The sequence below is a fragment of the Marmota monax genome, unplaced genomic scaffold (assembly GCF_021218885.2).
Source record: "Marmota monax isolate L192 unplaced genomic scaffold, Marmota_monax_Labrador192_F-V1.1 WCK01_AAM20220418_F8-fsc00002, whole genome shotgun sequence".
Lineage (NCBI taxonomy): Eukaryota > Metazoa > Chordata > Mammalia > Rodentia > Sciuridae > Marmota > Marmota monax.
In genome coordinates, this window is record NW_026693571.1 from 26,119,469 (window position 1) to 26,143,918 (window position 24,450).

The 24,450-nt window shown below is 32.1% G+C and overlaps 1 protein-coding gene across 3 annotated transcripts in view; it reads right to left on the reverse strand.

The window, feature by feature from the left end:
• Ccser1 (coiled-coil serine rich protein 1) overlaps nt 1-24,450 on the reverse strand; it is a 1,227,237-nt gene that overhangs the window by 814,824 nt on the left and 387,963 nt on the right. For all 3 annotated transcript variants that reach the window (XM_058583852.1, XM_058583853.1, XM_046459067.2), the window contains exon 6: nt 8,805-9,009. In XM_058583852.1, coding sequence (XP_058439835.1) covers nt 8,805-9,009 — 205 coding nt within the window. The remainder of the gene's footprint in view (nt 1-8,804; nt 9,010-24,450) is intronic.

Genomic DNA, 24,450 nt, shown 5'->3' on the forward strand with positions numbered 1-24,450 from the left:
TCCTATGATATTTATAAACATAAATTTTCCCCTCCATAACTTTAAACAGAATCTATATCATCATGGACACTCAGTCTGTGTTTCCAGCCCTGGTTTGCCTGGGTGTACAGACACATTAATTCAAAATTCTACTTGACACAGTGAATATTTAAATAAGAGTCTCAACCTTTGCCTGCCCAAAATAGAACTCATGCTTCCTTCTGCCTCACACAGACAACTCTTCGTATTCCCAGGCTCAGAATGACAGAGATATCTGTTCCTAACTAAAATCACAACTTTCAGAGTTTTCTTGCTTTTTCTCTTTCTATCACAACCTTATTCCAATTCACCAGCAAGTACTGTTGACATTACTTCCAAAACATATCACACATCTTTTCCTTTCTGTCTGTTTTAACTGCTACCACCAGGGTCTGTCACTGTGATTTCTCACATGTAACAACTTTCTTAGATATTGAACTGAAAACAGGAAATTCAACTGACATGTAGTAGGTTTTTTTTTTCTTTTACCAAATAACATCATATCAAGTGTGCTGTTATACTGAGTCCAAAAAAGCATAAATGGCAAAATATTTCTCTTTTAGAATCAGCCAATAAAACCTTTATTAATAATTACTAATACTGAATTATTATTCAATACATACAATATTTTATGCTACTGAAGATAATTTACTGTTGTATTCCCCCACAAGGAAGAAATCTCAATTATTTTCCACAGTCAGTAATTACCTGTAAATAAGATTATTATCATATCTCATGTCCATGTATGTCCAGTGTGAGACACACACACACACACACACACACACATAATTGTGGAATAGTACAAATAACCCTATAAAATAATAATCATTAATATTACATATAATGAAATAATCTCAAAAACCTGAATCATCTTGTAGTAGCTATTATGTGGCTGAAGTGAGATACATTTAACATTTCAAGCCTCTGTTGTCTTTACCAAAATAATATACTTCCTGCAATAAAACTGTAAGTGAAAGGAGGTTATGGATAGGGAAAATTTTTTCTCTACCTTCTCTAATTTCTCCTAGATGACTTTTAAAAATTAGGATTGCTTACATAGAAAAAGAGTCCCATTCAAATCATATTTCTTTATAGTTAGTCCTCATGCAAGTAGAGTACTCTTACAGAGTACCCTGTCAGTCCTCAATGAATCTAAGACAGACCATTATCAAAGCCAGAGCTTTCTTCAGGGAGTATACAGTGGGATGCACTGATGTATAAGTAGACCCCTTAATTTCTTTTAACTTATTATAAAGCTGAGGAGAAAATTAAGCATAGTAATACTTTTTAAGTATTGGCATTAGTACCCTAACTTAGTCTCTCCATGGTAAAGTCAGGGTATGTTTATATATTTCATAAGGAAAACAAAAATTCTACAAGCTGATGTTGATACTATCAGCTCTGTAGCGACATTATATATGTTGTCATCTTTTGTTTATATAATCAAGGAGTTTTGATAAACACAAGTTTTGATAAGCCTAACAACCTTATTCATCCAGAGGTAAAAATGTAGAACTCAGGAATTTATTTAGTAGATTCAGAGCTGTTCTGAAAGACAAAAGGTGGTGTTTCACTCAGACAGAAGGTACCTTTGGTTAAGGCTTTAGACTATGCAATGTAGAATACCTCCATCAAAAGCAATTGTAAAAGACTAAGAGGTTGTGTCTGAAATTTCATGTCAGAACAAGGTTTACTTTAAAGAGATTTGTGAGTGTGCTTTTGTCTAATTAAATAAACCTCAGATAAATTTCATAGGCAATCCAAAAAGAATGTAAAATATTCACAGGAACACCTTATAGTTTAAGTTTGAAAGGTTAATAGTGGAAAATGAAAGAAAACTTTGGATACAATATTTCCAATCAGATTAAGAATGAGCAAACTGAGTCGGGCGCAGTGGTTTACGCCTGTAATCCAAGAAGCTCAGGAGGCTAAAATAGGAGGATCACGAGTTCAAAGCCAGCCTTCGCAAAAGTGAGGCACTAAGCAATTCGGTGAGACCCTGTCTTAAAATAAAATACAAAAAAGTGCTGGGGATGTGGCTCAGTAGCCAAATGCCCCTGAGTTCCATCGTTGGTATACCATCCTCCCCCCAAAAAGAATGAGAAAATGGTACAGCTGCAAATATATGCTAACTTTATAAGAAATGATGACTCAGAGAAGCAAGAATACAGAAAACAACTAAAGGCTGTGGAGAATTATGCCAAGGAATTAAAAATATATGACACTGATTTCTAACTTCTGATATATTTTCATACTCTAGGATTTTCTACCATTGATTTCCCCCCCTCTACAATTATCCATTTCTAGACTTCTTATTCTATACAATAGCCTTTTTTTTTTTTTTGGTTCTTGAGATGTGCTGATAGGAAAATATCAGTGATTATAAAATCCCTAATATAGCTATTGAAATCATTTCACTAAAATTTACAAAAAGAAAAAAATGGAAACATGATAAATGAAGTACAAAACACAGTGTCCTATAAATGTGATTCATATTTAAAATAAAAGTGAGCATTTCACATTGAAAATTATCCTTTCATGTTTTAGTTACTATTCTTTTCATAGAAAATGAAATCAAAGTTTGAATTATTAGATAGTATACAGGAAAAAAAATATATAGGTAAGAGCTCTTTAATTAATGGCAGGTCTTTATTAAATGTTCCATGTTCCAGATATTTTTGTCATCTCTACATGCTCGTAAATCACATTGATTCTCAAATAAATAGTTCCCTAATTTTCACTTTTCTAGATATTTTGTTATAATTGATTCATCTCATTATTATATCAGTATATTGTTTATTTAACATTTAACTTTAATTGTTTTTTTATTCAGGAAATTTTCTAATTACATTCCTAGTACTTATTTCTTAAGTACAAAAACAAAAGGTACGTGGGTATGACAGGGGACTCACTCTTTGATTAACATTCTTATTCCTTGTCATCTTACTAGAAACAACTATTTACTTGCATCTGAAATCCCTTCCCAGTATTCTTCTTGGTCACATACCATAGAGTACAGCAAATTTTATAAGGATGTCAAAAAGAACACAACAATCTAATCAGAATAATTTTAAAAATCCTATTTCTATATATAGCAAACATTTTTTTTCTTTCGTAGAATGATGGTATTATATGAAAAAATTAATGAAATGAAGAAAAATTAAAACAGTTCTCCTTCTTTGCCATAATTGCCTTTATTTTTATCATTAATACTAAAAATAAAAGTAAAGACAGTAGAATTTCAGAGGACCAAATATCACTCTTTTTTTTTCTTTTTTAAATAAAGGAGTTGGTATTTGAAATTGTTGGTGGGAATATACAAGTAGCATTTTAATAACAAATGATTTTTAAAGAATGAAGATGAAAGGAATGTGGGAATGTGATATTCCATTTAAGTTATCCACAACGGCCCATTTCAAAATTAATATCTTAGATGTCCACACAGCACCATTAGAAAAATGGTAAATATCAGAAAAATAAAGATATTAGATATATTGATATACGATTACATATAAAAACTATTAGATATATTGATTGGTGGTTTTACAATGATTTACATTTTATACTTTTCCTCTGCAGTTACAATAATGGTTTGTCACAATAAAATCATCTACATTTGAAAAGAGTGACTTATATAGAAAAAAATCTATAAACCCTTAGGCTTTTCCTTTAATCTTGAAGATTTAGAAAAAAATTAAAATATAGTTAATACAGTATTCACCAGAGCCATCTACTCCAGAGAAGGATCCGAAATGCTTCAGATTTACTCTACCATTTTTAGTATTCCGCACTTCTCAGGGTCTTGATTAAATCAAATCTAGTAATTATCACTGTGTGACTTCATTTGAAAAGCTTAGTCTATATTTCTTTTAAATGAGGAAAACCTGCTATATACTTAATTTGATCTTTATTCCATCAGGCATTCAAGTTTATCATTTATATCCCATTAACAATTCTTTAAAGGCAGGCTAGAATCTGAATGGAATGTATTTTCCTTTCATTTGTATATTAAGCAGCAAATATATGATAGGTTTGGAAGACACAACAAGGGACAAGATTATAAAACCATTCTCTTTAGGCACCTTAGAGTCTCATTGGAAAAGAGAAGATTTATGGTTACTATGAAGAAGGATAAATAGTTTAAGCTGCTAGGAAATGTAGGCTGTCATGGAAGCTACTAAGAAAATTATAAAGACAATTATGAAATATTCAAAGAGTTATAGAAAGGAGAGTGACATGATCATATATTTATTTTTGTCTGACTGCAATGAGGAAACTGGTTTGGTAGGTGGGAAAATTAGAACAATTCTGAAAGTACTACAGAAACTGGGACATCACTCATGTATGAACAGTTGAAAAAGAGTGGCAATTTTGAAAAGTATTTAGGGCAAGTGTGTTTAATGTATACACTCTATAATACAATGTCCTTGCCCAGTGCTTCTATTCCAGGATTTGTGGAAGAATCACTTAGAAAGCCTTTAGCATTCACATGCTTGGACCCAACAATAGGCTTGCTGAAGAAGATTCTTCAGAGCTTCAGTTATTAGTTACCTCCATAGCTGGTTCCTATCTTGAAGTGATTCAGACACAAACACACTTGTGTATTCCTTTTTCCCTGTTATATTCACTTTAAAAATTATATTTAACTGAAAGTCCATATTATACATTAGCATAGCAAATATAATTCACAAAGCAGGATTAGTTAAGTATTATTTATGTTGCTATGATGACAGCACAAACTAGAGAAATTACTAATCCCCAGAATAAATTAATAGATGAACATTTTTTTTTGTAAAACCCAAAGTTGGTAGGAAAATGAATAATGAAATACCAGTTAAAGACAAATTAGCTAAAAGGGAAAACATTCTGAATGAGCTAATTGAATTTAGAATTTTAATGGCATCCAAGGCAGTTAGCCAATAAAAAAAATTTTTAAAAAACCTGCAAAAATCATTTCAAATGTGATACTTTACCAAAAGAAGATTTTTTTTAAGTACTGGAGATTGAACACAGGGGTGATTTCTCACTAAGCTGCTTCCCTAACTCTTTAATTTTTTTATTTTTGGACAGGGTCTCATTAAGTTGACAAGGTTGATTCCACACTTGGATCTTCCTGGTTCAGCCTCCTGAATAGCTGAGATTACAGGCATGTGCCAACCCACCCAACAGATCTGAATATTTTCAAATGAAACATGTATATGTCCCCTCAAAATAACAAATGATAATTTTATTTTTGTCAGAGAGAAAATCTTTATTTACTAAATTGAAAATGTCATAAATGCATTGCATTCTATCAAGTAACAGGTTTCAAAGAGATCAATGAAAATTAATATATAAAATCAATACTTAAGACTTGAAATCCAATTTTTTTCTATTAATTTGCTTTTTAAGGATACTTTATTATATAATGTACCCATATATATTAGTTTGTAAGGCAAAATTTTAAGGAATGTTATTAGAATGGGGTTAAGGAGGGGATTGATATGGTTTGAACAAATACCTATGTGATAAAATGCTATTAAAAGAAGAGTTACTAAAAGATAACTAAAGTATCAGTGTATTTCAAAAGAACCTTTTGTGAAACTCATAAACAAGATAAAAACTCAAACAAGGACATATTATGCTGAGATGTATTAAAATTAAGTACTTAATTTAGTTTAAAAATAAATAATAAGGATTTCTCACAGTTACAAAATAATTTGCTTACAAAAGTTGGACTTTTATTAAAAAGATATTTTAATCAAAGATGAATAATTTGTAGTGAACTCAAATAAACTAATGAAATTTGATTTGTAGTTTAAAAATTTTTAGCTTAGAGAATAAATCAATTGATGATTTTTAAAGATATCTATTATGAATATCTTATTTTTAAAACAGTTGTCTATGCTAATCATAATAAAATTGCTTTTACTTGCCAGGCATGGTGGCCCACTCCTGTAATCCCAGCAGCTTTGGAGGCTGAGGCAGGAGAATCTCAAGTTCAAAGTCAGCCTCAGCAACTTAGTGAGGAAGCAACTCAGGGAGACCCTGTCTCTAAATAAAATACAAAAAATGGGTGGGGATGTAGCTTAGTAGTTAAGTGCCCCTGAGTTCAATTTTCCATACCCCCGCCGCAAATTGCTTTTACTTATTTGCAATAAAAACTAATCTGAATTAGCTGCACAAACATGTATAATCATTACTAATCAAACATCACTTTAAAACTCAATTCTATTTAGTTCTGTTTAAGGGAGAAAATGAATGGAAATATAAAAACAATCTCACTAAATTCTTAGAATTTCTTCTATAGTGAATATCACTAAATAGTTCAAAATTGTGAAATTAAGTACCCTCAGAACATCTCTCAACTCTTCCTATTGGTTCTTCCTACTTCCCTTTTACTGGTATTGATTTATTATTAAAATCCATTCCAAAGAGACAGGTAGAAAGTTAAATAGGGAAATGTTACAGACTTTAAGATTACTAACTTCTTATTAAAAAAAAAAAAGTGATATTAAGTTTGTCTTGTTCAAAGAGGTTCAGAGTGCATGTTAAGCCAGAGGTTGGGGAGATTCTGTCTTACCTATTCATGTGCTTAAAAATATTGTGCTGTCAGTAGAGAAACCATGTAGTCAGACATAGCGTTGGCTGGTAAATATTTAACAGCAGACTTGCCAAAAATAAAAAGCCCTAATTTGTGTTGTTTGCCAATTTCCATGGCATAAATACTCCTACATGGCTGGTTTTGAGCTATCAAAATGATATAAATGAATGTACAAGTGGAAGGATGCTTGGCTGCTATTATATAGAAGTTTACCATACAACTCCAATAGTGTATAGAAGTTTGCAAGTACATACAGTAATAAAATAAAGAGGAAATGAGTTTTGAATGCTGATTAACCTTTTAAAAATATAATTTGTTCAGTGTTAAGTTTATTCAATTTAGTTTTATTCCTTTTCTTAACCACCAGCTCACAAAGTTACTGAAATTCTCAGAGATCAGTTTTATATATGTTTAATTCTATAATTAATAGATATATAAAAATTATATATAAAAATTATATATCTATTAATTATAGAATTATACATATATAATTATATATAAATATATGAATACACAAATCATATATATAATATATATTATATGTTTATATAAAACTCTAGCATATTCTAACATATTACTTTATAAAGTTTAGGCACAAAGACCACCCCAGTGACATATACATGTATGGGACACACAAACACAAAAAAGACCTTCTCCAGTATGTATTTATATTGGCAAATGAGAACACATCACTAGATGCCTCCAATAGCCTATATAATCATTTCATTTAGATTACCTATCTTCTCCCTGATTCAATTCTGGTCCCCAGTAAAGTTACTAGAATTACTATTTGATAATAAATGTTAAAAGTTAGTAATCATTATTATAAGGCAGTCATAACATAATGGACTCCCTTAAAATTGGGCATTTTCAATTAAGTCTCAATTGTTTTCTCAGGGATAGTCGTTGTCCTGCCAACCTGTTCTTGAAGCTCTTTTCTCCAACCCTGCATACCACAGACAGCCATTTCATGCTGAGCAAAGATGCTGAAATTGCTGCAACAGTTCAAAGACAAGTCCCTTGGAAATAACAGGATGCAGAAGGACCAGGAAACCAGAATTCAACATATCTCAAGGTTCCACTCCAGGGTACACAGGCTGGCTGAATTGACACATGATCTTTCTTGGCAATTGTTATCCATTAATGATCCCTTCTAAAAAATAGAATGTTTCTGTGGGTTAGGAGAAGGAAGACTAGCTGTCTTCCCAGTTTGTGCAAAGTTCTAATAAATTCATTTTTCTGTTTTATGTAATTTTCCCTTACTCTCAATGTGGGCTGTTGACTGAATCCAGTCAGTTGGGATCTCAAGATTCAGGCTTCTGCCTAGCCCTTTAACAATGATAATATTTCTCCTAAATAATAAGTATCTTTTGTTCTCATACCATTAGACTCACCTATTAATAAAGACAAATCTATTGAAAGGTAATATTATGTAATAAAAGTCTTTGAATATGAAGTCACAAATCTCAGGCTATTGTTTTGAAGTCATACTTATTAGAGTAATTAATTTAAAATCACTGAAATTCTGCATATTATAAAGTAGTATTAGTGTACATATATTTTATAGAAATTTTCAAAAATATAAATATTATAATTATACCTTGATACCATAACATATTTGAATGTCTAACTCTTGGAAGAAAGGTAAAATAATCCTATTACATTTCCTTGACATGCTCAACATTTGAGTAACTGAGCCTAGGTTTGCGAGGGTAAATGTACTCAATGGACAAAATCATTCAAACCTTCAGATTTAATTTTCCTGGGTTGATTATTTTTGGTACAAAAATATACTTTTATGGTATCATATAAGCAAAGTCCCACTATCATTAACAATAAGTACATTTAATAGATCTCTCAAAAGCTTTGTTAAAAAAATATACACACACACACACAACACACACACATATAATTTTATAACTGATGCCAATATCACCTCCTCACCTTCAGTAAGGGGAACCTTAGCATCAATTTTTTTCTTTCATAGAACCTTAAAATTTTAGAGCTGAATTTTTGAGTATCTATCTACAAACTAGAACACCAAACCCTTCATTTGACATATGGAAAATACTGGTGCCCAGGAATATAACTGACCCTTGCCCCATGTCACATAGTTAATTACTGACAGAGTAGAGTCTAAGCACTTCTAAGACCTCATTGTCTGCCAGCACTAAAAGTCATTAATCTTAGAGTAAACCATTACCTCTTGAAGAACTCTCTTCATCTTTAATAATAACGTCTTTACTGCTGTGCAGTCCTGTAACATCAGTCTGAAAGGCAGAGAATCTATGCCCCCATTTTCTTCCACACCTTGTAGGGGCCAATCTGTTGATGGACTGCTGGGCATTCGGCTTATATGGGAACACCTGGATTCCTGATCTTCTTTTGTTAATTTCAGGGAAAGATTCCTAACAAGGAAAAAAAAGAACAAATTTATAATGTAGCATGTTTAGGGTGTTTCCAAAGTTGTATATTAATGTCTATAGTATGCTAGGAAAAAACATTTTGTGAACCTCATAATTTCTTCATAGTAGGCTTGAAAATAGTCAGATCTTCTGCATACATTTTGAAATGACTTAATTGTATATTTAGTGGCAAGATTCAATGACAATTACTGTTTTAGAATATGATCATTCTTTAATTATCATTTCATGTACACATGATGCTTAGTTAACTCATTTAAAAATTCTGAGATTCAACAAAAATATCACTGGAAGAAAAATTTCATATTTGTGGTTCTAGTAACGAAAATTAACTGAAAGGAAAAGCTTAAGCAGCAAACATTGTGACAAAATATATTTGGTATTTATTGAATTATAAATAAATCAATAACAATTTTAGTGATTAAGAAAGCTATTCATTGTCCTGCCAACCTTTAAAATTTTAGAGCTGAATTTTTGAGTATCTATCTGCTGGGAGCCATTAGCCAAGCAGGTATGACAATTTCCTTGCCAGCGTACCCCATGTTGCTTAGTGGAAGGACTCGTGGAAATAGGACATTTTGCAGTGACATTGCATGTAGGTGACCTTGCTCAAGGACCAGGGCGGAACCGGGTTTAGGGTGTTCCCGGTTTAGGATGATTCGGAGTTTAGGGCGTTCCCGGTTTAGGACTATCCGGGTTTAGGGTGGTTCCAGGTTTAAGATTATTCCTGCTGCAAATAGGGCGTATGCTGCTGCCTGAGTTCCCCTTGAGTTCTCACGGGATTCAGACAGTATTTTTTGGGAGACAGAAGCCCAGTGGGGGTGGATTTGGGCAGAGAACATGGATTTCCCCAGAATGTGATTGTGGACGGCTGGTGTGAGTTCGGGAATAAAGAGTTGCTGTTTGAATCTACAAGCTATGTGGTGGCTCGTGATTGTGTGCCCAGCCAGACTGCGGCATTTGTGCCCAGCCAGACTGCGGCATCTATCCACCAACCAGAACACCAAACCCTTCATTTTACATATGGAAAATACTGGTGCCCAGGAGTATAACTGACACTTGCCCCATGTTAATCACGGACAGATTTATTTAAAAAAGTGAAACAAAACAGGAAATGTATAATTCTATGATGGAATTAGCAGGTGAAGGGAAGCAACATATTCCACCCCCAAAAATGTCCCCTTTAGCTTAAGGATCATTTTGGACTGAAGGCAACTGAGAAATTGATATAAGAATAGTTCTTTGTCTTCCACCTTTACATAAAATCAGATATACATTTACAAAGGTGTTCCTCTCCTCTTTCCACCAGGAAGGATATGAGTTAATTACTGAAGACAACCTTATATTCTCATGAGTCAGGATAAGGCAGCAGAGGAATCCATGTAGCTAACCTGACTAACGCTTTTCTCCCATTTTTTGCCCCATATATTCACCATGCCACACTTTGATGTCCTAGAAACTCAAAGTCTCTGTATTAGGTTACTTTTCTAAAAATTTATTGTTCTTTTGTTAAAATGATAAGATGCTATCTAAGCCCCATGCTGACCATGCCTCTGATTGACTCATTTCTGAGTGCTCCTGTGTGTATGTGCAATGCACATATTAATAAACTTGTTTGTATTTCTCTTGTAAATCTGCCTTTTTTCAGTCTAATTTATGGACCCCACTTGGAAAATTTAAGAGAGTAGAAGGAAAAGACTCAAAAACAAAGAGCTCATTTCTCCTGAAAGTCAGCTTCTTCTAAACTGACAAAATACAGATTAACAAGAACAGATGATAGTTTCAAAACAAATCTAACCTAACATATATATGAAGTCCTTATAAGACTGCCTGAGTTACAATGGGCACAGAAACATTACTTATTATTAAATACATTCTATTAGTAAGGGGAAAATCTTATTTTGTAAATGCACTTAGGTTAATTTATCCCAGACCCACGTACTTCTTACCATTTCTTTAACTCTGATTATGTATCTATCTATTTCCTCATGTAAAAAATGATAATAACTCATTTTACAACTACTTTCTCTGGACTTGTTCAAAATTTGAATAAATTAGCACATATGAAGTGGTAAGCAAAATATCTGGCCAATAGTCAGTCAGTCCTCAAAACTGCTGTTTATTTATTTATTACATTATTACAGACATAAAATGGGGTAATAATAATTATCACTTCAAACAACAATGATAATTAATAAATATGTCTATGAAGATAAATAAAAAATTGAGTGATTCAGGAGTGTGTTTTCTTTACTAATTATTCAATAATTTAGAAATTAAATTATTCCCAAGATAAATAACAAGATTTGAATAAAATTAATTGAGGCTATATTATTTTATTTGCATTTTTACCTGACCTGTATAGCAAGATAGCAAGTACCAAGGCATCTCTTTGTTTTTTGTTTTTTTTTTGCTTGTTTGTTTGTTTTTTCGTTTTCCAATTTAGCTAAAGGATCATGCCATGTATTTCAGAAAAAATGGTATACAGACATAGATAAAAATGCAAGGGTCTCTGTTATTTTCAAATAGTCAAAAAGGAACATGCACAGCAATGAATTTAGAAGATAAAGCTAACCATTTGTTTTGTATCACAATAGTTTGTATCTAAATTCCCCAGAGAATAGTGACATTTTTCACAGTTACTAAAACCATCCACATTGTGTCCCACAGATCAACACTGGCTTAAATTGCAAAGATTAATAGGTTTCTGGCACTGGCTTCAAGAGCTTCACCATATTTTTAACTTCTTAGTTGTATCAAAAAATATTAACTAATATTCTTTCACATATGAAAAATTTATCTTGGAACATTTTATTTTTACATAAAAAAACAGATCCGCTACAAACCTGTAGTAATCAAAACTGTTCTTAATTAGGTCAAGGAAGTTGATGAAATGAATATCAATCAGGACTGTTACTCAGGGCCTTGGTCAGCATACCATTTTGTTTTATGTTTATTTCTACTGGCCTTCTGATTGGGTAGTGCCCATAGTTTATAATTAATAATATTCAATAATATGCTCAGTATATTAAATATTAATGTTTATAACAAGAGAACATTATTGAGTTCCAAATATGCAAGTTCCTTTGGGTAAATTCAACTAAAAAAAATAAAATAATCCCCATGGTTAATGAGAAAAGAAGAAAAATCTTTAATAAGATATCATAGTTTCTTCAAGTATAGACAACCCAAAATAAGACAGTGAGGATATTATTAGGTCCAAGTCTTCCTCTGTTCCTATATTAGCAGGGCTCACCTGATAACACAATTCATACACTTCTAGATATATACCTCACTGTCAGCAAATTCTCTGAATTATTATGGTTTCAGAAAACTGAACAAATGTGTTGTATAGCAAAAAAGATCATCCCTTACCATGGGGGGGGGGGGGCGGAGTATGATTCTGAAGCTGGACACAGTGGTTCATTAATCACCATAACTACTACAAACAAAACGCAAAGACAGTGTAATCTCCACTGAGAACATTTATATACAGTTCACTCTCTCTGTGTCAACTCTATGAATCTTCAGTAGAATTATACAATAATATTTACACATGCCTTGATGCTTATAAAAACTGATTAAATCTTTATAATTTAAAATTTAGTAACATTTAGATAAAACTAAATCAAGACTTAAGAACCTTTTCAGTTATAAGTGCCAAGCAATAAAAATTTTGAGACTAATAGCAATGCTTATAAATATTACATCAAATGTATTCTTGAAAATTTAGAGTATTTTAGAGTTTTAGCTCATATTTAAAATAGTTAAACTACTACAGAATATTAGCTTTGCAAGTGGTCACTGTGATTCTTTGTGTAGTAGGAATTTCCTATGAAACTAGTTCAGAAGTTCTACTGTAATTCTGTTTTTTCAGTATGTCAGTCAACTTTAATGGGAAAATATATATCTTGACAAAAACTATAGGGTGATTAAAGTTTTTTGTTTCCTACCACAGAGAAAAAATATAACAGCCTTTTTATCATTTTTCACAGTTATAACTAGCAATGTCACCTCGAGAGTAAAACATTTTCTTCCCATTCACAAGAAGTCTTCAAATCTTTTGAAAACTTCCCAATATAATAGCCAAAATGACTAACAAAATACAAGATCATGTCAGTTGCACAGAGATCATATCATATGCACACTTCCTATTTAGTGCACTGACAAATTTCATTACAGGGATTGTCTGTGGCTAACAGGTATCTCAATGACTTATACTTTGTAATGTGACTATGATTTCTCAACCAATTTACAAGAAAAAGAAAAATAATAGTAACCTCTAGTTGCCTAATATAATAAATAAACACATGTACATGACTATCTCCCAAAGCTTCATTAAGTAGATTTGCAGAAAACAATGATTTTTAAAAACCTTAATTTGGAAAACTTACTTTTATTTAAGCTTCATTTCAAAATAAACCTGGTTATTTATGGTGAATTCAACCTTTCCTTGAATACTTCTAAGACAGGTACAATGATGTAAATGTATGCTAGTTACTTCTGGAAGGAATGGATACAGGATCTCTCCATGTAGTAGTTTAGTTTTTATCAGAACTTAACATATTACATTTAGATAAAAATGTACCTGTAAAAAGCTATTTTACCAGCACTTGTGATATGAGAAAAGGTGAGGTACACTCCAAACACCTCTACATAACCAATGTAGTTCTTTATGACAGGACATAACTGCCTCACCACTTCTCATCTCAGAACACTGCCTCCTTGCTCTTTGAATTCTAAACACATGATCTTCTGAAATATATAAACTCCTCTGGCCTGAAAGGCTTTGCATATGTTCTTCTATCTACATGAAAAAAGTTTCTCTTACCCACCTTAAAATAAATCACGTCTCCAGAGAAACCTTGGCATCTGGTATACCACTCATCAAAATTGCATAGATTGCCAGGTACAGTGGCATATGCCTGTAATCTCAGCAGCTCAGGAGGCTGAGGCAGGAGGATTGTGAGTTCAAAGCCAGCCTCAGCAACTTAGCAAGGCCTTAAGCAACTCAGTGAGAGACCTTGTCTCTAAATAAAATATGAAAATGTGGTTGGGGATCTGGCTCAGTGGTTAAGCTTCCTTGGGTTCAAACCCTGATACCAAAAAAAAAAAAAAAAAAAAAAAAAAAAAAAAGCATAGGCTCCTTTTTCTTATGCTAAGGCTTCTTTTGTGATACTTATCAAATATGTAGTTAAAAAAATAATTTGAGGAGAACTCTGGGAAAATTCTTGGATAAATAATCTATATTCCATGTTTAAAACAGTAAAAGAATATGTACATTATAGCCACATTTAATTTTTAAAATTTTACAATGCATTGTAAGAGGTCAAGACAGATGGATTTCAAGGTGCCAAAAAGATATATCAAAACAGCAATAAGTACACATACTGCCAATGTGGTGGTTTTAGGGCCCTGAACTTGGATGAATTTGGAAAGAAAGTGTGATTTTTATTCTGGTGAAGATATAGGAGAATAAGTGCCACTGACAAAGGAACTTCAAAGTTCTGGGAGACTTTAAGAGTTCCAACATTTAAGGAGCCTCAAAAATCGATCTTATCTACTTGTAAATTAAATACTTGCTAGAATAACACTGTTTTTGTAAAGGAAAGAAAAAATAAAGACTAAAAAACATGTCATACACAATGTCTGGAAAAGATTAAAATCCATAGATATGCAAAGAGATGACAACACAGAGATGACCAATATTGGAAATAGGAAACAAGAATATTAAGTAGCTTTTATAAATATGTTTGAAGTCTTTACAGAAAAAAATAATCATAATGAATAAAAAGATGATGTATCCCAGATGATAAATGGACACTCTATAATAGAAACAAATGAAAACTTCAAAACCAATTGATTCTTTCTGAAAGGATGGGATTTATTATGTCAGACCTCATTGGCTGCCTGTCCCACCATTCCTGGATACCTCCTTTCTGTTTCTTTAACAAATAAAACAAAATTCTCAAATTTGTTCAAATGCTTGTTCACCTATGGTGCAAAGAAGTAAGCTGAAGTCTAAAAGGAAAAATCAGGAAAATGTTTCCTCTCTGATAAAAAGTTAAACAGAAAAGTGATAGACATTTCCTTTGGATGTTGTTTTGTCTTGATATATTTCTTGAAACTGTTGGCATATCTCAAGAATATCAAGTGTCAGCTATGGGAAAACTGAAGAACAAAAATACTGAATAGACCTGCATCTTTGTTGATGTTATTATTGCTCTGAATTAATCAGTTCTGCAGATTTCCTAACTCTAGATTGCTTTTTTAAATTTTTTTAAAAAATTTTTATTTTATTTATTCTTTTTCTTTTTAGTGTAGTGCTAAGGATCAAACCTAGTGCCTCACACATGTAAGGTGAGCACTCTACCACTGAGTCACAACTCCAGTCCTGAATTTTTTGATAAACAAGTAATTTATTTGTTATCTGTTTAATGAGTTAGGTCTTCATCTTATCTGAAGGTAAAGATATTCTCAAGTATAATTCTATAATTATATTCTAAAGTATAATTGCTAAAGGATATATTCCACCTAGAAGGATATTAAATCTAGAATAGGGATGGGATAACGTAATTAATTGTGTACATATTTGTCTGTCTTTTAGAGACTAATATGTTTCAGGGTAATATGGGCATTTCTTGTATCTCATGTTCATTAGTGAATTGTAAAAATTTGTACAGTTTTATGCAATACTCAAATGGATAGAGTAATCAAATTTAGTGCACAAAAATTATTATCCATTGAGTTTAACATTTCTTAGGAAATTAGATTAAATGGTAAGGATTTTCACTACTACTAACTAAAACTAGTTATACTTCCCTTTTCAAAAAGTTTAGATAAAATAGACAGTCTATACATACAAATATGCTCACTCATTGTTTAAAGTTCTTGTTTTGTCTTTAGACAAAGAAAATAAAAAAGGCTGGCTTGGATATCTATATCCAATCCCTTTTCTACATGCCATTCTTTCATTAGCATTTCCTTTCTCATTATTTTTGGTTTCCTCTCCCATTCTTTATTTTTGTTTTCATGTGTGACTTGAGAGTCAGTTAAAAAGCAGTCCACATATGAAAAGGATTAGAGTTATGGAAAAGAGAGCTGAAAGTATTTACATTACATTAAATTTATTGTAAATACTTACAATAATGGTCCAAATTACTATTTAAAGAAAGAATGTATACCCATAAATCTACGCACAAAATCTGTGCATACATGAGTATTTTTCACCTTGTAATTAATTATGTAATTGCAGGTATTGGATTTAGTATGCTATGCCTTTAAGTCTGGATTAATAATGCAATTAAGTCTTTTTAACAGAGAACTAAAAGTAAAAGAAAATTGGACAAACAATCATCAAAAATATTTTGTCAAGTTGATAATAAATAAAACACTTATTTATTGTCACCTGATATTATAAAGTAGTTCTAAAGTTAGAAAATCTCACAGACTGGCTGATCTTCTTGTATCTAGATATGAATCAGTTTTTTAAAAGAAAACCTAAAATGCCTCTCTCTAGTCTTTACTGCAAGTGACACGCAGCGTAAATTTTCTGGTGTGTTGGCAGATTTTTATATTTGACACTTTTCAAATTGTATATTTCTTTTGGTGGGGATCAGGAAATTATTCCCACACACTCATTCATAACTATTTGGAATAATGGTTTCATTTAGGACCTTTTAAACTACACAATAAAAAAGAAAATAAATCAGAGTTGAAAAAGGGTCTCTAAAGAATTCTTCTTATTAGGATACTGATGAGCTTTTAAAAATTGATAAAAGTTCAATTTTGTTGCAATAAGTTGTTTCTAAACTTTCAAGTAAATTTCAAATATAAAAGGAAAGAGTTTTACTCTAGTATTTTATACTAGTTGAAAATAATATTCCATACCTAAGTTTTAGATAACTTGGAATTATTCATTGCTACTTGTGATACATACTTTATAGTCACATGTTAGATATATTTACTGTCTGAACCTTAAGTGTTCTAATTAATTTTAAGTATTTTTGGTGAAAAAGATATACAGATGAACATATAATTTTATTACTGCTTCTGAAAAAAAATAGTTTCTTTAAAGTCACCAACTTTAGCTCCAATACGATTTGCCTATTATGAACTTCTTTCCAATAATAAGGGTTTTATAGTTGCATTGTAACAGAAACAGTAATGTGATCATTTATAGAGATGGAAATTATATTCATGAAAATAAATTCATTTTGGGTGTTACTTCTTATCCACCTTCTTACTTTTAATATCAGAATAATGAGCCCCCCAAATGGCTGTGTCTTGCTTACTGCATCTCACAGTCATGTAGGAAATTTAATTAATCTTTCAAAACCACCACCATCAAATCCATCCTATTTCATCATCAAATAAAATAGTTACAAGCTAATGTTTTTGTTTTAGAAGTTTCTGTGTGAAGTTCTTCTTTTATGATCATTTAAGGAGTACATCTAGAGGGCTTTTAAACATAATTCATAAGAAATATTATTAAAAGGTATTTCTGTATGTATATTTGCTTCTGATAATTTGTATCATACCAGAATTTATTTTAAAAAAACAAAATGATAAAATATTCTCAATTTGCTTCTACATATTTAAGTAACATTATTATAATGCAATGTTTCACAAATATAAGCTGGGAGAGTCAATTACAACATATGAAAATAGGTCATTTTTAAAGTCTTAAAATGCAATTCTAATATAATATACACCAACAATGATATGCTTAAATTATATAACTTATAGACAGCTATGTAGTTTGAGTTGTTAGTTCAATGTCTGCTTTTCATATGTAATATTCAGTACCTGGTGATCTAAGTATAACAAGTGTTAGGTAGGAAAGTGTAATCTAGAAAGTAATGTTTCCAAAAAGAAAATAATCCTCACTTTGTAAATAAGCATAAGGAGAATACCTAAAACAATTGGTATCATACATGGTGGCTGAGAAACTAAAATTTCCAATACTTGCCCAGAGAAAAAGAGTTGGAGATTATTGCTTTGTCTAAATCTTACAGTCACAGAGCTTTATATCAATTTGAGAAGGATTAATAAAAGCCACATGGATCTTACCAGCCAACTTTCAGACATTCTGTTCTGAGGTAACAAAGAGTCTTTGTGATGGCTGATATTTAATTTTAACTGGAAAATATTTTTTTCATAGTACACAGAAATGAGGTCTCCCTAATATCCTGACAGACTCGCTCACATATTAAAAAAAAAAGTGATCCAGTTTACTTTTATATGTATGAATTCCAGAGCACAAATCTCAGTTTAAGGAGTCATATCTTTGTCTTGCTTTATGATGTATATTTTGCCCAGAATATTGTGAGTTTATGATATAGTGTGAAATCCAGGTGGCTACTTTACATTCTTCCCTTAAGATTCGACTCATGCACTGTTCCATCCACCCCCCCCTTACCCAAGGCAGTTCCTCTCCAAACCTTCTGCACTAGCTGCCTCCTGTCTTTGGTTCAGGAGAACCTATACACCTCTCTCTCACTTCCCACATTCCAATCTCTCTCTTTCCCATGATTGTAGACTCTTTGAAGTTATAAGGTTCTCTTTCAGTGGGTTTCTTATGTCCAAATGCCTAGCTTGCAGATGTATCTCAGCAAGTGTTTATTGAACTAATGAATCCATGGCCATTTCACATACACAAAACCCCTGTCCACAGGATTTGTAAGGTTTACATATCACAATTTCTCATGGAGAACATTTTACATTTATCTTTAGAGACTGACCAAAGGAAAACCTATTCAAAAATGTAAAAGCTTCAGAGTCAGTACCTTAGGGGTAGATGCAAATAAATTAACAACAGGAATAAAAATAATGACAGTTACAGAAAGAATAATAATAATTCCAAAGATTTTAAAGAAAATTAGGATGGAGAAAGAATGTAGAAATCACATCAATTCACAAGGAGAAAGCGTTGTGGGAATTTTCAGGGACTGTGAGCTGATATCCAGCTCCTACTTATTATTCTCTATGAGAACTACTTTAATGTAAAATAAAGTTTTAGTAGAGGATAACCTTTTGGTTTCACTGACAAAAACATCTTCCATTTATTTTAAAGATCATACCAACTAAATAAAAAGCATATAATGAAGCCCCAGACAATAAATTGTCCCAAAGCCTTAACCCTACAAGCTTTGAATCATAGGTATGAGTGAGTTAAAATTATATGCCTGTAGTAAGATTAAGAAAAATTAGAAAGCAGATGAAATTTAACTAATTATTAATGAATAAGTATTGCTTTCTTTAAATACCTGTCATACATGTTAAATTATATCATGTTTAAGATACTTTCATGCTCAGTTATACTACTAAAAACACACAGTGAACTATAATTCAGTTTATGAAACTTAGAGATAGTTTTACTTTGGATTACAAGTATGTAGTCTAGGTTATTAACAGTTACAGTAGTAACGGCAGATATAGTGCACAGTAAGTAGAACATACCTAGCTTAAAAAACCAAGTCGTATAATAGATTGCCAGCATCTGATACAAAATACAAGTATGAGTTGGGGATTAAAATATAGTTTTTTAAAGAATATGTTAATTATCAATTAGGTTTAATTTTTTATTCTCTTAGGAGCTCATGATTCAGTATTATCATAATTATAACTTTAAAAATCATAGTAAAGATCCTGGTAATCAAGGGGCAATCATACACACCTGCAATCAGAGCAACGTGGGAGGCTGAGGCAGAAGGATCATAAGCTGGAGGCCAGCTTCAGGAACTTAATATGATCTTGACTTAAAATAAAACATAAGAAGGATTGGGGATATAGCTCAGTTTTAAAGTGCCCCTGGGTTCAATCCCATATGCCAAGTGGGGGGAAAATCCTGCTAACTTTGTTTAACCCTGTATTTCCTAAACTTATGTGAACATTGAAGGAGATGGAAAAGCAACTCCCAGGGAGAAAAGGAGAATAATGGGTCCCAGGGAGAGAAGAAAAAATAATGGGTCTGGACTTCACAATTTCCCATTCTACAACAATTTCCCTGACTGCCTAACACATTCTGCTATGATTAGGCATATATGATTAAGTCTCTACATATTCTGCTCTGATGATTAAATTTCACTTAAACCCTATAAAAATCAGAGCGCTATTGTAACCAGTTTCCATTTTCCTCCTGAAAATGTACCCCTTCAGTGCTTAATAAAGCATTGCTGGTCCAAGGAGGTCTGTTCCTATTTTGGCTTTTTTTGCTTTCAAACATTCATTAATAATAAATATTAATTACATTTAAATTTACAAATATAAATATCATAAATATTTATATTTGTGATATAAATATTATGATAATATATATCATAATATCCTAATCAGTCATGATTTCCTAATAAATCATTTCATAAGAAAATGTTTGGATAGCTTATTAGAAAATGCTTTTGACAAAGCACTATTCTTCAAATCTTAATGATAAATATTATAATAATAAATATTATGACAGCAAAATCATACTGCAAACAGGATCGTGAAATAGCACTGACTCTAAAAATATAATTATTTTGTAAATAATTACAAAGTTAACCATAAGTGGATGGAAATAAAAAGTGTCTATTCTCTTTCTCCCTGAAATTGAATATTCATCCTTTCTCTGAAACAGAGAAACCACTGGACTTTAGTATAAATAACAGGCCAGATGATTGGTGTAAATGAAAAGCATAGAACATGGTTTATACATAATTTTACATCATACAACTGTCAAAGTATAAATGTCTGTTGCAAGAAACAAACAAAAAATCCTTGAGTTAGTAAAAGATTCTGTTGCTAGCCATTGAAAGAGGTGACATAGACAAAATGTCACAGCTAAACTGATTTAAATGCTTCAGATTAAAGTAGCTGAATTACCTTTCCATTATTCATCGGTCCAGCCCAGACAGACAAATACTACAGTCATACATAGAAACATGATATGTGGCTATAAATCACAAGGTATGATAAAGCAGAAGGCACAAACTGTTTTAGGTTTCTGTTGATGAAGTTTTTCCTAACTCCTGTCTTGAAGACATAGATGCTCAGACAGTTGGACTGTATCTCTGGCACAAACATATTCCTCTCTGAATGTTATCTCAGTTTCTTTCTTTCTGTACTGATGTGTACTTGACATTTGAAACCTGATAACAGTGGTTGTTGGTGGCACAGGATGGCTTCTCTTTTACACAAGCAGCAGAAACACAGATTGGTATCAATGTTCAATTGTCTTTGAAGCAGAGAAAAGGGTGAAAAAGAAAATACAGTCTTTCTCTTAACATAACCAAAGAGGAGCTGATGAAAATAAAACCCACAGTTTGCTCTTTCCCCTTGAGGGACAAGTACCCATTTAGGAAAGATAAGAAAGAAAACAAAAACCCTGGAAAAGAAATTGAGTCCATCCTAAGAAAATGAGTCTTCTCCAAATAATCATATGTTTGTTTTTCATTTACTCTTTGATGGCTGAAAAGAATCAAATCTGTTTTCATTATCAATCTGAATTATATCTTAAATTAAGTCACCTTTTAGATTATTTTAATAGTTATGACACTAATAATTTACCTATGGCATGTGGATTGAATAGAACACAAGTAGCACAATTAGACTTGAAACAGAAAATCTGGCTGCAGAGTGCATGTCTAACCTCTCTACCCTCTTCAGAGACAGGGGCTTGGCTAAACCTCAATGAGCTCATTATGCCCAACTCCAAAAGTCACAAATATACTGATTAGTAGAAACATAGTAGTTTCACCTCAGAGTAATTTCTGTGGCCTTTTCATTCTTTTTCATCTAAAAACCTTTCTTATTCTTCAATATTTCGTTAGACGTCTCAATGATAGTGGGACATTTGACATTTATTTAGGAAAATAAAATATCACTAAGAATCACTGAAGGTACTATGTCCTCACATGACCCTTTAGAGATATAACAGGAGCACAGGTGAACTCTCTATTGGAGACAATTTCTAATATGCTGGCCATGGCAGTTGAAAAAAAGACATCTTCATTTTACCTTTTTTATGTGAACATCATTTTTTTTCCTTGCACACGAAGAAATTTTCCTGTTTCTTTGTTCATGGTTCCTTTGTCCTCTTCTCAGAAACTCCTTCCCTTTCTCTCCTCCATGACTGCATGCAGATTTGATGGACTTGCTAAAAAAGGGCCCACCCCCTCTGCCCTGAGTGGTCATGTGACCTGGGTGTGTCCCTAAGACTTTGGTTCCTAGCAATGTGAACCCTGAGCTGTGTTAGAGACTGAAGTGCTTCCTATTCATCCCTTCTGCTCAAGGCCTGACACACAGTCCTGCGACCTGTGCACTTCAACAAGGATCTTACCTTTGGTATGATGTTCTGCTATCAGCATTTGAATTGTAATAATTTCTGAACAAGAAGCACTGGATGTGTATAGCTGGTCTTGCTTCTGCTTCTAGCTTAGTCTCTAAAATTACTGTTGTTTGTTTCTAACTTGTTAAAGAAACACTCAAGTGGCTCAAGTTTTGTTAGCTAGTGAATCTCATTCCAATAAACACACTTTTTCTTATTAAGTGAGCAAAAGTAGGTTTCTGCGACTTGTATCAAAGAACTCTATATTATACTTTTGAGCACTGCCCAGACAAAATGTAAAATGTAGTATAAGATTTTCCCAATTCCCTTATACATTTTGTTATATTCATGTCAAGTTCTTTTTTTGTAATCTGGGTTGGTTTTAGACTCTTACTGCTGCATGGATATTCAGAATTCATTATTTGGATGCTATATTTCATCTTATTATTTCAACATTAGAGGACAATCTCCTTTGTACTTCCTCTGTCAACACATACCTGCACTGTGTCCTGGTCATTGCCACACTGACCACTCTTGGATAATTAATCCATCCAGTGTGATGCTAGCTGATAAGGAACTGGTACAACCATTTTATTTTGACAGATTACTTCTTATCCAGGAAGAATCACTCCACACACAACATTGAGAGCTTTTTGTCTGCTCAAATCAGGGAGTCTGTAGCATTAGAATTTTTGAATCCTCAAAAATTCAAATAAAACCCCCCAAAACAGCTGTGTATTCTGTCTATAAGTTTATAGTGGATTTAGATGAAAAACCACATAAGCAATTCTAAGACTGACCTCTTTTCACCAAGGAAAATAAAGTGGCTTAGAGGTCAGCACTAGAAAATTATATGAGCTTAGTTTTAATGTGGAATTACCTGCTTTAAAATGGAGCTACATGCCTCATAAATCTTATAGGCTTTATGTTATACTGCCCAAGTTTCTTTTCAGAGGTAGTGCTAATAAATTGACTTTAACTCATTTTCTCCTTTTGTTCATTAGAAAGGCAAAAATTGATGGTTGCTTTCTGTGATTATCTTGTCTTTTAGATGATGTACTATCCTCTATTCTCCAAGTATATTGTCCTACTAAATTATCAACAGAAACTTTAGGATATGCTTTCTACCATTTTAAAAAATAATAATCTATTTGATATCCTATCTTTTTTTTAACCTAGATTCCTTTTTAAAAGTTCTTTATAAACCAAAATTTTTACCTTGAGATAAACAAAAATTTCAAATGGATATAACTTTTTATATTTTTTCATTTTAATATTTTTTTAAGATATATAGCATTATACTTGTAAGTGATAAAAGCAATAAAAGATAATAAAATCATGGCATCTGCAGGTAAAAGGATGGAGTTAGAGAATATAATGCTAAGTGAAGTTAGCCAATCCCAAAAAATCAAATGTCAAATGTTTTCTTTGATATAAGGAGGCTGATTCATATCGAGATGGTGAGCGGGAGCATGGGAGTAATAGACAAACTCTAGATAGGGGAGAGGAGTTGAAGGGGAGGGGAGGGGGCATGGGGTAATTAATGATGGTGGAATGTGATGGACATTACTATCCAAAGTACAGGTATGAAGACATGAAGTGGTGTGAATATACTATGTACACAACCAGAGATATGAAAAATTGTGCTCTCTATATATTATAAGAATTATAATGCATTCTGTTGTCATATATAAACAAAAAACTTACATAAAAAGATATATAGCATTACACTGTAAGGGAGTTCAGTAATTTTAAATTATATTTTTAATATATATACTGAATATGTAATATATATAATACATATAATATGTATTAATATATACATTAAATGGACAGGAAAAAATAATATTCTTCAAAGTATTAGTATTGCAAAAATATATGAGTCTTTGTTTAGTAATTATCTCACACAAAATAAAATATGTCAAATATGTAAGAACTGGACTTACATTTTAGAAAGGCCTATTTTTGGATAGACCTTAAACACCAGGAAATGTGGGCATTGGTAAATGAAGTTCTTCTACCCATGGGATCATGGTGTTCTCTCTGTAAAACTGAGATTTGAATAAATTCCATTGATTTTATGGACTGGTAAGGCATCAAAGGGATTAAAGCACTGTGCT